The following is a 13513-nucleotide window of genomic DNA, read 5'->3' as shown; positions in this document are numbered from 1 at the left end:
GAGAAAAAAACACATTTTGACCAATCAATTCAACAAAGACCTGTATAATCATGTACCAATAAAATAATATACATGCACTATTAAACATGGATTAATTCCTCAGTACAATAGAATAAAGTGCACATTAACTTCATGTCAATAATCAATGGAGCTTATTGATCCATGTACAGCCTATATTGCCTTTTGATGGATTGATTATTGCAAGATAAGACATGTGGTGTTAAAAGTTTGTTCTAGAAAAACAATGTAATTAAAAACAGCTTCTGATTCTGGTGAGGACGTTAACTGTAGTGCTAATCTACTCAAATTAATAAAAAGGTAGTTGAGTATTTTATACATTCATTTTTAAAGTGTTTGCGTTTACAGCCTAGCAAACACCTTTCTTCACTAACATCCTAGCAAACCCAACCATTAACTTACAGCCTAGCACAGCGGTCCTCAGAGTTGGGGTCCGGAGACCCCCAGGGGGTCCTCCGCAGCAAAGGGATTACTAGTTTATCCCATTAAGACTTGAGGCGATTCTTAAAATGTTATCTAAATCTTAACAGTTTTTTTTTTTTAAATCTGGAAAATATTTGTTCAAGATTTTTCAAAAATAGCAGATCTACAAGCTCATAGCACTCGGTGCCGCGCTATGAGCTTATATATCTGCTATTTTTGAATAGCCAAAGACATCTAAAATGTCCAGGTCTTATGGGTTAAATATACTAGTCTATATCTTACAAGTCTATAACTGACAGTGGAAAAAATGCAACCAAAAATGGACCCTTATAAGTGTGTAACTCGGACAGAGTATAAATGCAACCAAATACATTGTCAGAGTTATGGGCGTCTGTGGTCTAAAGCAGCAATTCTCAGCCTGTGGGCTACGGGGCCCAGTGTGGGCCACAGGGCCCAGTGTGGGCCACAGGGCCCAGTGGTTATTTGTCCGTTCTGGACCGAAGTCGTCTCTTCAGCTCATCAGCGTCTCTCTCCTGTACTTCACTGGTGATGATCTGGAGGAGGACATTCATCTGTTAGTGTGTGTGTGTGTGTGTGTGTGTGTTCTCAGATAATGAACAATGAATCACAGAATGACTAAATCTCAAAGAAAAATCATCATTTAATCTGACAATTGCTCGTTTTGTATGATTAACATGATTAAAGGTACTTTTTTTATCAAATAACACATTTTAATCAATCTATTGATACAATATAACTAGGGTTGCACTGGAAAATATTCAAAGACCTGCAAATCTGCTTTATTGGCAAAACTGTCAACTGTATGAAATGAAAACATCTAATTAAATACATTATTGCTACTTTTATGTGAATGTGTGTGCGTGCGTGTGCGCGCTTGCGTGTGTACCGTGCGTGAGTTGAAGTCCATAGGCGAGGAGATTTGAGGTCTGTAAACTTTCTTCTTGGATTTCTTTGCCAAAGGTGATGACGATGAAGGCTCCGTGTCGCCTTCACCTCGACCGCTGACGAAACTCATCATCTTCTTCGCTACAGAGAACGAAGACACACAGCACAGTGTAAACCCCTGTGCCATCTGAGCACCAGTTTTGATTTCATTTCACTTACGAAAACCAAATAAAAACTAAGCTATGATGACTAAAACTATGGCTAAATATACTGACAATTTTGTCAACAAATAAAAACTAGACTAAAATGTTTGGGAGGGAGAATAGGAGAAGAGATGCAGTAGAACTAAGACTAATCATCATGGGTTAGCGCGGGTGTCACAGACCGAAAATAGTTGATCTACAAGCTCACAGGTGTAGTGGTAATCTTTTAACCGGGGGAACGCAATTTAATTTCAATGAAATTCACGTGAGTTAATGCACACACACGCGTGAATGGGCCCGACCAGCATTATGAAATTAAATATTATTTTTGCCCAAGGAATGCATTATACAAGCTTAACTCTCTGAGTGCCAAAAACAAGTTATCCCGAGTTTTTTTTCTGAATGCCCTCAGTGCCAAGAACGAGTTATCCCGAGTTAAAAAAATAAAATAAAATATATATATATATATATATATATATATAGTTTTTTTTTGGGAAAAGAACGTTCAGAACCCAAGATATTGTGATCCGAAGATTTGCTGCTCCTTTCACTTCTTGTTTAACTTATTACTGAAAAAGGCTGTATCTCGGCTCCCGAGCACTTTCTGTTTTACTTAAAAAAAATTGCTGGCACAGTATGAACATATTTTTTTATTGCACATCTGATGGGGTGTGAAGTGCAGATAAGTGCTGGCTATTGTTTTGCTTAAAGGGATAGTTCACCCAAAAAGATATTTCTATCGATTAGTCACCCCATGGAGACTTGAATTCATGGATATTTTTTAGTTTTTGTCGAATTCCTAAGCCTCTAATTTGATGACAATGCTGGTGCATGCTGGTGCATGCTTTTGCTCAAAAGACTGGTGAAACGGCGTGGTACCGCGTGAGGCGAGCACTACACCACCCTTGGTCTTATCTAATCACTTAAACCGATGTACTTCGCTGACTGGGGTTCCCCAGGGGTCTATATTTGGTCACCTCCTTTTTTTCCCACCGGAAATAACTGGTCTTACTTCTGAGCTGTCAAACAGTCACCTGCTGCACGTCTCTCTCCATGACAACAGTATTACCTTTACTTCCCAGCAGTGTAGGTGAACTTTGTAAGAATCCTCCTATCTTCTGTAGAGTGCCTTCCTTTCTGCTGTGAGGGTCTGTAGATCTCTACAACACAACACAACACACAGGAGGGTTATGGGTGTGTGTATATATATATATATATATATATATATATATATATATATATATATACACACACACACGTTTATATCCGGTCCTCGGTAGAACCAGTAGAAACCCTAGAAACATTCCCTACTTAATCATTATTTTTTCAAATAAATGGGACCATCATTTACCAAAACACATTTATGTTTTAAACTATGGAGATAAGAAGTTTCTACGCGACAGCAACCACATCCAGTCTAGAGAGAAATGGTGGATATGGAAATGGCCTGTGTGTGTGTGTGTGTGTGTGTGTGAGTGTGTGTGTGTGTGAGTTACCTGTTCCTGGTGTGTTGGTTTTGGAGTGTGTCTGGTTCTCGTATTCCTTTTGTTCTCAACATCCACCTCCTCCTGATGTGTGAGAGAGAGAGACACAGACAGACAGACAGACAGACAGACAGACAGACAGACAGACAGACAGACAGACAGACACATTAACATGATCCTTCGCTGTAAGGGGACATGTGGAATCCAAACCACGCCAGGAAAAAAGCCCCCCACAGCAAAACGGAGCCACTGGACCCCCTCTATCACTGCATAGACCACTGGACCCCCTCTATCACTGCATAGACCACTGGACCCCCTCTATCACTGCATAGACCACTGGACCCCCTCTATCACTGCATAGACCACTGGACCCCCTCTATCACTGCATAGTCCACTGGACCCCCTCTATCACTGCATAGACCACTGGACCCCCTCTATCACTGCATAGACCACTGGACCCCCTCTATCACTGCATAGACCACTGGACCCCCTCTATCACTGCATAGACCACTGGACCCCCTCTATCACTGCATAGACCACTGGACCCCCTCTATCACTGCATAGTCCACTGGACCCCCTCTATCACTGCATAGACCACTGACTGTTTTCACACTACTGAGCTGAGAGCTTTTACATTTCAAAACCCCCCTGTTTGATATACCGTACATTATGGTCACGGACCCCCCAATCTACACTGTGAAATCTGCAGTGTTCATTTAACTCTGGGAGTGTACAAATGGAACTCTCAGAGTTACAGTCCCGTAAGGGTCCATTTGGTTCTATTGTACATTCTCAGAGTTACAGACCCATAAAAGGTCCATTTGGTTCCATTTGTACACACAGTTCATGCTGTCATTTTAGTTGATACAATTCATCATCAGTCAGAAACATTTAAACATTCTGTTTAAAAACATTTAAAAATTGAATTATTCTGATGTCATTTTTTATCTATTCATGATTATTCAAAATAATGGATGATTACTATGAATATGTAATGAGTTATGGTTTATCATGATCATGGGGGTAATGTCGAGTTATGATTTATTATGAATATGGAGGTACGGTGGTCGACTTATAGTTGATTATGATTATGGAGGTATTGTCGAGATATGATTATGATCATGGATAGGGCTGTCAAGATTACAAGTTGACGATTTAAAGTCACTCAAATAATTACGATTAACAATTTAATTGTGTGTTTGGCATTGAACACTGGAACATAACATATGAGTAAAACAAATAATTCTGTTGTCTTAATAAAAAATTGCGCAGATATGACAAATTACTTAAATATACAAATACATTGACATTTATTTAATAATTTTATACATATATACAAAATAGCCAACCAAAAAAAAGCAGAAATGGCAGATCTACAAGCTTACAACTCGTCACTTCGTGACGCTTGTAGATCTGCCATTTCTGCTTTTTTTTTAAATGAAAATGTTGAAAATGCGTGAACATTTTTCCACATGGAAAAGATTATGCAAAAATAATTGTGATTATCTCAAATAATTGCGATTAGAGACAGGCTGAATTATGGAGGTCATGTGGAGATATGATTATGATTATGGAGGTAATGTGGCGTTATGATTGAATACGGTTATAGATAAAACAATACCTCTGGAGTCACTTTCCGTTTAGTCAGCCTCAAACTTTTGCTCTTGGAAAAAGAACCAACAGTCAAGGTTAGAAAAAAAGAACGTTTATATTTATAAGTTCACATTTCTGTTTATGTCCTGCAGTTGTTTTGACAAAAGATCTATTTAAATAATTACGAGTGTGTGTTAAAAACATTAACGAGTCAATAACTGCACTATAAAACAAACTGGTGAGGATGGGCTGATGACTTTTCCTGACTGGACTAAGTGGAACCAGAGCCACATCATCACAGCAGATCTACAAGTTCAAATCTACACATCACAGCAGATCTACAAGTTCAAATCTACACATCACAGCAGATCTACAAGTTCAAATCTACACATCACAGCAGATCTACAAGTTCAAATCTACACATCACAGCACTGCTGCACGACGGGCTCACACTACTACAGTCTGGTGTCATTTGAAACCATTCAATTCCGGGAACGCATCCGTGTCATTTTTAGATTTATAAAAAAAATGGCAGATCTACAAGCTCATAGCGCGACACCGAATGCGCACTATGAGCTTGTAGATCTGCTTTTTTTGGGGGAAGGGGGGGGCAATTCTCTTGAATGCTGCGTTCAGGTGTGGCATGGAAAGGGGGGCTTTTCATTTCTTTCATAGTAGTAAGTGCTACATTCATGGTCTGGAGAGGGCACTTTTACAGACAGGAAAAAAAGGGCAGGGGCTCAAGCCCCCTTTGATGTCTATGTGTGCACGTGTGTGTGTGTGTGTGTGTGTGTGTGTGTGTGTGTGTGTGTGTGTGTGCGCTCACAGCTCACCTGCCACATGTCTCCACTCTTCCTCTTGCGGGTGGAGCGTGTGATCTTGACGTTGGTGACCCCGTCCTCTCCCTGGCGTCTCAGAGCCATGCGGTTGGGCGTCAGCGGGCTGAAGGAGATCTCCACCTCGGGCTTGGGGAAGCGGCTGTGGCGTCCGTTCTCCGTGGAGATCTGTGACGAGTCCAGGACCAGCGAACAGCCGGCCGAACCCTGCAGCAAACCCCCAAAACACATGCTGTTAGATACAGTTAGGTCACACTCACAATTATCACATCATCGCCTAATCACAACTATTTGAGATAATCCTTATTATTTTTGCATAATCGTTTCCATGTTGAAAATAGCCGATTGCCAAGCTTACAATGTGTCTCCAACGACACACACACACACACACACACACACACACACACACACACACACACACACACACACACACACACACACACACACACACATATTCAAAGATATGCACACATTTTCACGATTTTTGAATAGCCAAAGTATACAATAATGGTTTAAGTGGTAACTGGTTGCACAGATGAGTTCCCGGTTTTAATGCTTTAATCACTTCATGCAGGGTTCCACATGGCTACACATTACACAAAACTTGTGTAATGTCTTTGTTCATGTTAAAGTGTGTAGGAAGCCTTCCATCCTAATCTTACCTGACTGACTGCAGATACTCTCTGCTCTTTCACGTGGCTGACCTCCATGTTGGATTTATGACCATCAGACGCAGTCTGCCACCGAGAGACACAATTAATCATTGTTAATTAATAATGCTAATTAATAGTAACAGGCTATCATGGGGCTGGGCGGTACAAAAGCATTAGTGTAAGCCAAGGTATTATTTAAACAATAATGACAGATTCCCACAGGGGACGCTGTGGGCGCTGGGGGCGTGTTCTCTCCTCCACGTCATCAGTGCCCATACCCTAGGTGGGGTTGGTGAAAGGGCCTTTCTGTGTGGAGTTTGCATGTTCTCCCCCTGTTCCCTAGGGTAGGTACCCTCACAATAACATGCAGTAATCCTGGTCACAATACTGCCTCCCCATGGTCAGCCGGGGCGCCTGATGGAGGGGAAGGGAACTGGTTGGAATAACGTGTTCCTTCCACGTGCTACGTCCAACCAGGGAAACTCTCCCCTGTCAGGTGACAAGAAGGTCAGTTGGCTCTCATGCATTGAAGGAGGCATGAGCTCGGCCCTGGCCTCCCTAGGTTGGCAGAGGGAAGGTAGTGCCCAGGATTACATAGACAATTGGCACTGGGTGTTAAAAATAGGGTTACGAGATCGTGGGATAAAAAATTTAAGAAAACAAAAAAAACAATAATGACAGCAACCATTTCAATAAAATGTTATCACGTCATTCAGGGCAAACAGAGATGCAGCAGAACACTGCACGTCCTCTACGGGTGTCATGTGCTCCACAACACAACACAACACAACACAACGTGATGAGAGGTTGTTGTAGACATGCTATTTTCGGCAAAGAAGTTTTGGTGCACATAGTACTACTACTTCTAATACTGTTGGTCACCGGGAGCTGACCAGTACAACCACAGTCTTCTAGTGGGTGCCGTCCATTGCATTGCAAGCATAGTCTTTTATATATTTTTTACAATGGCAGTGCACTAAATTTGATAATGTTTTTCCTTACGCCCATTTACAACATTATCTTCATATAATTAAGCGTACACCATTCTATAGTGTCCCCTGTACTCAACAGGGGACACTATAGGGGTTCAATCTCTGCTGTTCAATAGAATCATGGTTTAGCACAGGGGTGATGCAACTTTGATGATGGAGAGAGCAACTATATTTCCACACTCACTCCAGAGGGCCACGTTGCATATTGTTGCTGTCGGGCAGAAACCTCTATCACCACATTTTAACTTTTTTCCTAAATTAAGGCCGTTCTAGTATGTCACACAAAAGTAGCAAAAATAGCTGATCTACAAGCTCAAAACACGTCGCATCGCAACACGTTTTGGGCTTGTAGATCTGCTATTTTTTGCTACTTTTAGAATTGGAATCCTGAATTCTTTTTTGGTATTTTTTAATTGGAATCCTGAAAAGTAAAATTTTTATTTCATTTCAAATGCATTTAATTATACTTAAGTTAACTTTATGAACTTAAGAACAAACACTTTTACATGAAAAGTAATTAAACTAATAATATAGACTGAAGTAATAAAAGCGGGTCATGTTTGCATGTTTGGAATAGCAACAGCTGAAATCAATAATATATCAGTAGTCTGATATTAACCTGCATTAAAGGACGACTTCACCCATTTTCAACCTATCTTCATATAATTGGTCCTCACTAATACTCATGATAAAATGGGACATTTTTTTTCTGCTCGGTCTGTGTCTCATAGGAGAGCTGTGGACAGTCCAGAAACCTGTCTACCAGTGACATCATCGTTAGGCAGGATTTTTTCTCCCCATATTTCGATTTTTATTAACGTGAGAACAATGGCTTCCATTATTGCATTGCAACTTTCCAGGAATAGAAAGCCTGCAGTTTATATTAGCTTGGATTCCCCATCGATGATGTCACTGGTAGACAGGATTCTGAACTGTCCACAGCCCTCCTCTGAGACACAGACCGAGTAGAAAAGAATGGTACCATTTTATCATGAGCATTAGTGAGGACCAATTATATGAACATAGGTTGAAAATGGGTGAAGTCGTCCTTTAAGTGAAGGAGAAGTTAAACTTTAACATCTCCTCTCTCTGATGACACACAGGCTTACTGTGTTACAGAGCAGACAGACAGGTCATTCAGACAGACCTGTAGTGTTGTAGCGCAGACAGACAGCTCCTGGATGGTCTTGTCTTTCTCAGCGTTGGCAGACACCAGTTTCCTCAGCTGGACCTCCAGAGCAGACACCAGAGTGTCTCTGTCCTGTCTCCATCTGGACAGATCCTCGTCTTTCTGAGACAGCTGGGAGGACAGGGTGTCCTACACACACACACACACACACACACACACACACACACACACACACACACACACACACACACACACACACACACACACACACACACACACACACACACACACACACACACACACACACACACACACACACACACACACGCGCACACACACGCGCACACACACGCGCACACACACGCGCACACACACACACACACACACACACACACAAATGAAACAAATTAAAATCCAGGGTTCCGACACATTTATACCAATGAATTTCCAAAACGTTCCCAGAATATTTAACCCAATTTCCTTCCAGGCCTATATAACAATCATTCAGCGCAATAATGAGTCTCTTACTCCTATGTGCAATGTCCAAAGACATGCAGTGCACAAATAAACCATACGTTATATTTCCATTCCAAATTTTGTGCCAAATGTAATAACTACACATCACGCTGCAGCATGTTGTGAGCTTGTAGATCTGTTGTTTTTGTCACGTCCGGTATACATTACATCAGCAATCACGAAGCCCGTTTGGCGAAAAACTACTTATGTTACATATTTCGTGGAATGTTATACATGTTTTGGGAAAGGTTTTTCATGAACAAAATCAATAGCCAAAAGCAACACATAGCCACACATTTTTCCAGGACCCTTGATAAATTCCAAAACCTTTTACAGGACTGGAAAAAGTTATTTTATAATTTCAAAATATTTCCAGGAATTCCATGACAGTGGGGACCCTGAACATTTCACGACTGAAAAATAAATGTATGATCTTTTGCCATGTCATTCATGAACCATATGGATCTCTCATGTCATCTAGGAAAGGTCTGCTTTCTGTTAGGGATGCCAGAAACTGAGCCGAAACAAATTTGAATATCCTAACTGCCCCCGATAAGATTGTTCGACCCAAATTTGTGTCGGCATCCCTCGATCTTAACCGTTAGTTTACTGGGAGGATCATCATCTTACCAGTTAGTTTACTGGGAGGATCATCTCATCAGTAGGCCTGTCATTATTACATAATCGCAACATTAGGTAATAAAGCATCACAACCACTTTAATTGTTATTTTATACTTTAGCTATTCAAAAATTCAATTCTTGTAGAAAAATCTTGAAAATGTGTGCAAATCTTTGAATATATATATATATATATATATTTTTAAGCTAACATTTTTAACTCAAATCTTTGCTTCTGGGGGGTCCCTGGAACAATATTTTTGAGATGGGGGTCCGCGGGCCAAATACATGTAATTTTGGGGGTCCATGACATGAAAAGGTTGGAGACCCACTGGTCTAAACGGGGCCTTAATCGTCAAGTAAAATTGCATAACCATGACAGCTCTCCTCACCAGTTCTCTCTGCTGTCGCTCTTTGAGCTCGATGAACTTCCTCATCTCCTGGTTCCTCTTGTCCTCGGCCTCTTTGGCCTGGCCAATCAGAAGCATCTTCTCATCCAGCCACTTCCTGCGCTCTGCCTGGTGCTTCTCGGTACACACCTAATACACACACACACACACACACACACACACACACACACACACACACACACACACACACACACACACACACACACACACACACACACACACACACACACACACACACACACAAAATTGTAGGGGCTTTTTTAACCATAAGCCTAAAGCCGAAAAATAGCAGATCTACAAGCTCACAACTATTTTTGGGGTGCACGACACCAGTGCGAAACTACGTATAAATCAGGAATAACTCTGATGCCAACCCCTAAACTTTATGTCTCGTTCTAACCCTAAAGCCAACTTTTCCTAATTCTAAACATATCTCTTTACGTGGGTACGTGCGTAAAACCTGAAATTTCTGATTTCTGAAATTCTACCATACTTGTGGGGACATTTGGTCCTCAAAAGTATAGCAAAACACACACACACACACACCTTTTATTTTGTGGTTGAAAAAACAAACAATGTCCTAGAATGCCATCATATTATTATTTCTAGCTCACAAGTCTATCACAAGTTGAACATACAGCCTATCTCACTTACTATGCCACCATCTGGTGGACATATTAAGTCATTACATCTTACAACGGACTGAATCTAAATGAATGTCAGCTAATCTAACCTGCACTAAACTAGACTAATCTTAACTAAACAAATATAATCTAACCTGCACTAAACTAGACTAATCTTAACTAAACAAATATAATCTAACCTGCACTAAACTAGACTAATCTTAACTAAACAAATATAATCTAACCTGCACTAAACTAGACTAATCTTAACTAAACAAATATAATCTAACCTGCACTAGACTAATCTTAACTAAACAAATGTAATTTAACGCAACTAATATGTAAAAACTACTCCAATCTAAACTAATACAAACCAAGTATCATCTAATATAATAATTCAATTTGGTCCCGCTCTTTTTCTGTCACTATATACATATACACATACAGTAGGTGACAATTGCCCTCTACATTTCACCCACGCTAGGAGCTGTTGGTTGTAGCGCTCAGGGAGCACATTTAGGGGTTAAATGTCTTGCTCAGGGACACTTCGACTCATTGCTGAGGCCTGGAATTGAACCTGGGACCCTTGGCTTCCCAGGCGGGCTCTCTAACCATCTTACACTAATGTAACTCAGTGCAATGTAATCTAATCTTATTCAATGAAATGTATAACAATCAAATGAATTGTAGTTATTCAAGCTAATGTTCTCTAATTCAGAATCACATTAACAGCCTGTAGCTCCACTACCTTCAGGCTCTCCTGAGCTTGAGCGGCACCCTGTTTGAGCTCATCCTGTGATTGGCTGTCCGTGCGAGTGGGCGGGTCTTGTGGATCATGTAACCTCCCCTTTAGTCTCTCCACCTCTGGAAAACATAAAGGACAAACATAAACAAAAACAGACTCTCTGTGTGGAGTTTGCATGTTCTCCCCGTGTCTCTCAGGGTTGTTAATACCCTCACAAAAGCATGTAGTAATCCTAGTCACTATACTGCCTCCCCTGGTCAGCCGGGGCGCCTGATGGAGGGGAAAGGAACTGGTTGGAATAACGTGTTCCTTCCACGCGCTACGTCCTACCAGGGAAACTCCCCCCTGTCAGGTGACAAGAAGGTCAGTTGGCTCTCATGCATTGAAGGAGGCATGACCTCGGCCCTGGCCTCCCTAGGCTGGTAGGGGGAGTGTAGCGCCCAGGATCACTTAGAAAAATCTTTTATCCGTGTTTCCCCCAGGTGGGTGTGGTTTCGAGGTTAGGCATGGCGTTTGGGAGGTTAAAGGGGTTAGGGCTTAACCTGAGCAAATGCTTGGGAAACAGTGCTATAGTGCATGTGTCTCACCATCAGTGAGTTCCAGTGTATGTAGTTCTAGAGTGTGTGTGTCTCGTGTCTCACCATCAGTCAGCTCTTGTACTTGGTCCAGTCTTTCTTGTAGCTCTTGTTCCATCTGTTCCTGAGTGTCCTCTTGTTCCAACAAGACAGAACGCATGTTCTCCAACACACCCTCCTTAGCCCGCAGCTCTGACACACACACACACACACACACACACACACACACACACACACACACGCGTTAATTTAACAGACTAAAACCATGATGAAAAATGTTCGTCGGCTACCTTTTTTTCACTGACAAAACCTAAATAAAAACTAAGCTATGATGACAAGAATTCTGACTAATTCTGACTTCATCAACAAATAAAAACAAGACTAAAATGTCAGTGAGGGACTAGTGGAGAAGAGATCCAGTAGAACTAAGACATTTTAGCCCCAAAACATAGCAGATTTACAAGCTCACAAAGCTTATAGATCGGCTATTTTAGGCAAGCAGCCAAGTATAAATCAGGCATTACAACGCCATCACGGCCCCACCAAAACATATTTTAGTCGACTAAATCAACTGTAGATTTAAAATATTATGATATTTAGTCAACTGAAACTAGACTAAAACATTTCAGAATGACTAAAATGTGACACAAACTAAATGGAATTTCAGACACACACACACACACACACACACACACACACACACACACACACGTGTATTACCTTTGCTGAGCTCTTGGTGTTTCTGCATGTGGTCAGATTTGGAATCAGAGGCGTGGTTCTGGTTCTGTAGAACAGGACATGAAGGGTTTGTATAGGAAGGGGGCGTGTCTGATAAAATGAATATCAAATATCTAAATACTGAATCAAGCAACTTAAAACTAACTGTCTGTCTGGGGTGAAACACAAGCCTGAGTAGACCATCAAATAATGATGAAAAATAACATGTTAGAAAATGAAATAGCATTAACAAGATATTTCGACGATATGATACATTATGAATGTAATATTCTTACAGATTGTAGGTGTTGTATGGTTCTATCTCTGACAGACATATTAATATCATATTCTTACAGATTGAAGGTGTTGTATGGTTCTATCTCTGACAGACATATTAATATCATATTCTTACAGATTGTAGGTGCTGTATGGTTCTGTCTCTAGCAGACAGATCATTCTGGAGCTGTTTCTTGGTTTTGTCAGCGTTGCACAGCTGCTGTTTCACTTGTTTCTCCTCTTCTCTCATCACTGAGATCTGTGTAGCATAAATAAAACAATAAATCAATTAACCTCCCAATGAATCAATCCACTAATTAAGACCACAGCACTTTATACCAAATCAGTCAGTTAATAAATATAAATGTGAATGAATCTTCACATTTATGGGGGTTCGAGGGGGTCCCCCTAGCAAAATGAGTTAATATAGCATCAAAATCAGTTTAAACACTTTAACACTATCTAGATGGAAAAAGCAGATCTACAAACTCACAACACGTTACGGTTGTGAGTTTGTAAATATTTACAAAAAATATAGGAGAAAAAAATAGTGACAATTTTGGAATATTTTTTAAAACATTTGAACACAAATCTCAAATGGGGGAGGTACACAATCTTTTTCATGTGGGGGTACGTGGCCAAATACAGCACATATTAATTAATGTATGGGGTACTTGATATGAAAAGGTTTGTGAACCACTGGGTTAAAACATGAGGTATTGAATCAGTTGGTGTTCGGACCTCTTTCTGGACCTGGAGGATCTGCTTCTTGGAGTCAGACAGCTTGTCTCTGAG

The 13513-nt window shown here is 40.8% G+C and overlaps 1 protein-coding gene across 1 annotated transcript in view; it reads right to left on the bottom strand.

The window, feature by feature from the left end:
* The window catches only part of LOC311058988 (kinesin-like protein KIF20B), a 48177-nt gene continuing 34664 nt past the window's right edge, over window positions 1-13513 (bottom strand). Inside the window, exons 23-34 of the mRNA XM_084076554.1 lie at window positions 12855-12977; window positions 12446-12509; window positions 11792-11917; window positions 11154-11269; window positions 9765-9911; window positions 8256-8426; window positions 6126-6200; window positions 5461-5670; window positions 3047-3118; window positions 2620-2710; window positions 1349-1488; window positions 1-995 (exon numbers count right to left, since the gene is read on the bottom strand). Of these exons, the coding sequence (XP_083932680.1) occupies window positions 921-995; window positions 1349-1488; window positions 2620-2710; window positions 3047-3118; window positions 5461-5670; window positions 6126-6200; window positions 8256-8426; window positions 9765-9911; window positions 11154-11269; window positions 11792-11917; window positions 12446-12509; window positions 12855-12977 (1410 nt within the window). The 3' untranslated portion in view covers window positions 1-920. The remainder of the gene's footprint in view (window positions 996-1348; window positions 1489-2619; window positions 2711-3046; window positions 3119-5460; window positions 5671-6125; window positions 6201-8255; window positions 8427-9764; window positions 9912-11153; window positions 11270-11791; window positions 11918-12445; window positions 12510-12854; window positions 12978-13513) is intronic.

This window comes from Gymnoscopelus microlampas (assembly GCF_963454915.1).
Source record: "Gymnoscopelus microlampas genome assembly, chromosome: 13".
In the NCBI taxonomy this organism is placed as follows: Eukaryota; Metazoa; Chordata; class Actinopteri; order Myctophiformes; family Myctophidae; genus Gymnoscopelus; species Gymnoscopelus microlampas.
Note: the sequence above shows the minus strand (reverse complement) of the source record. Positions and strands in the feature narration are given on the sequence as shown.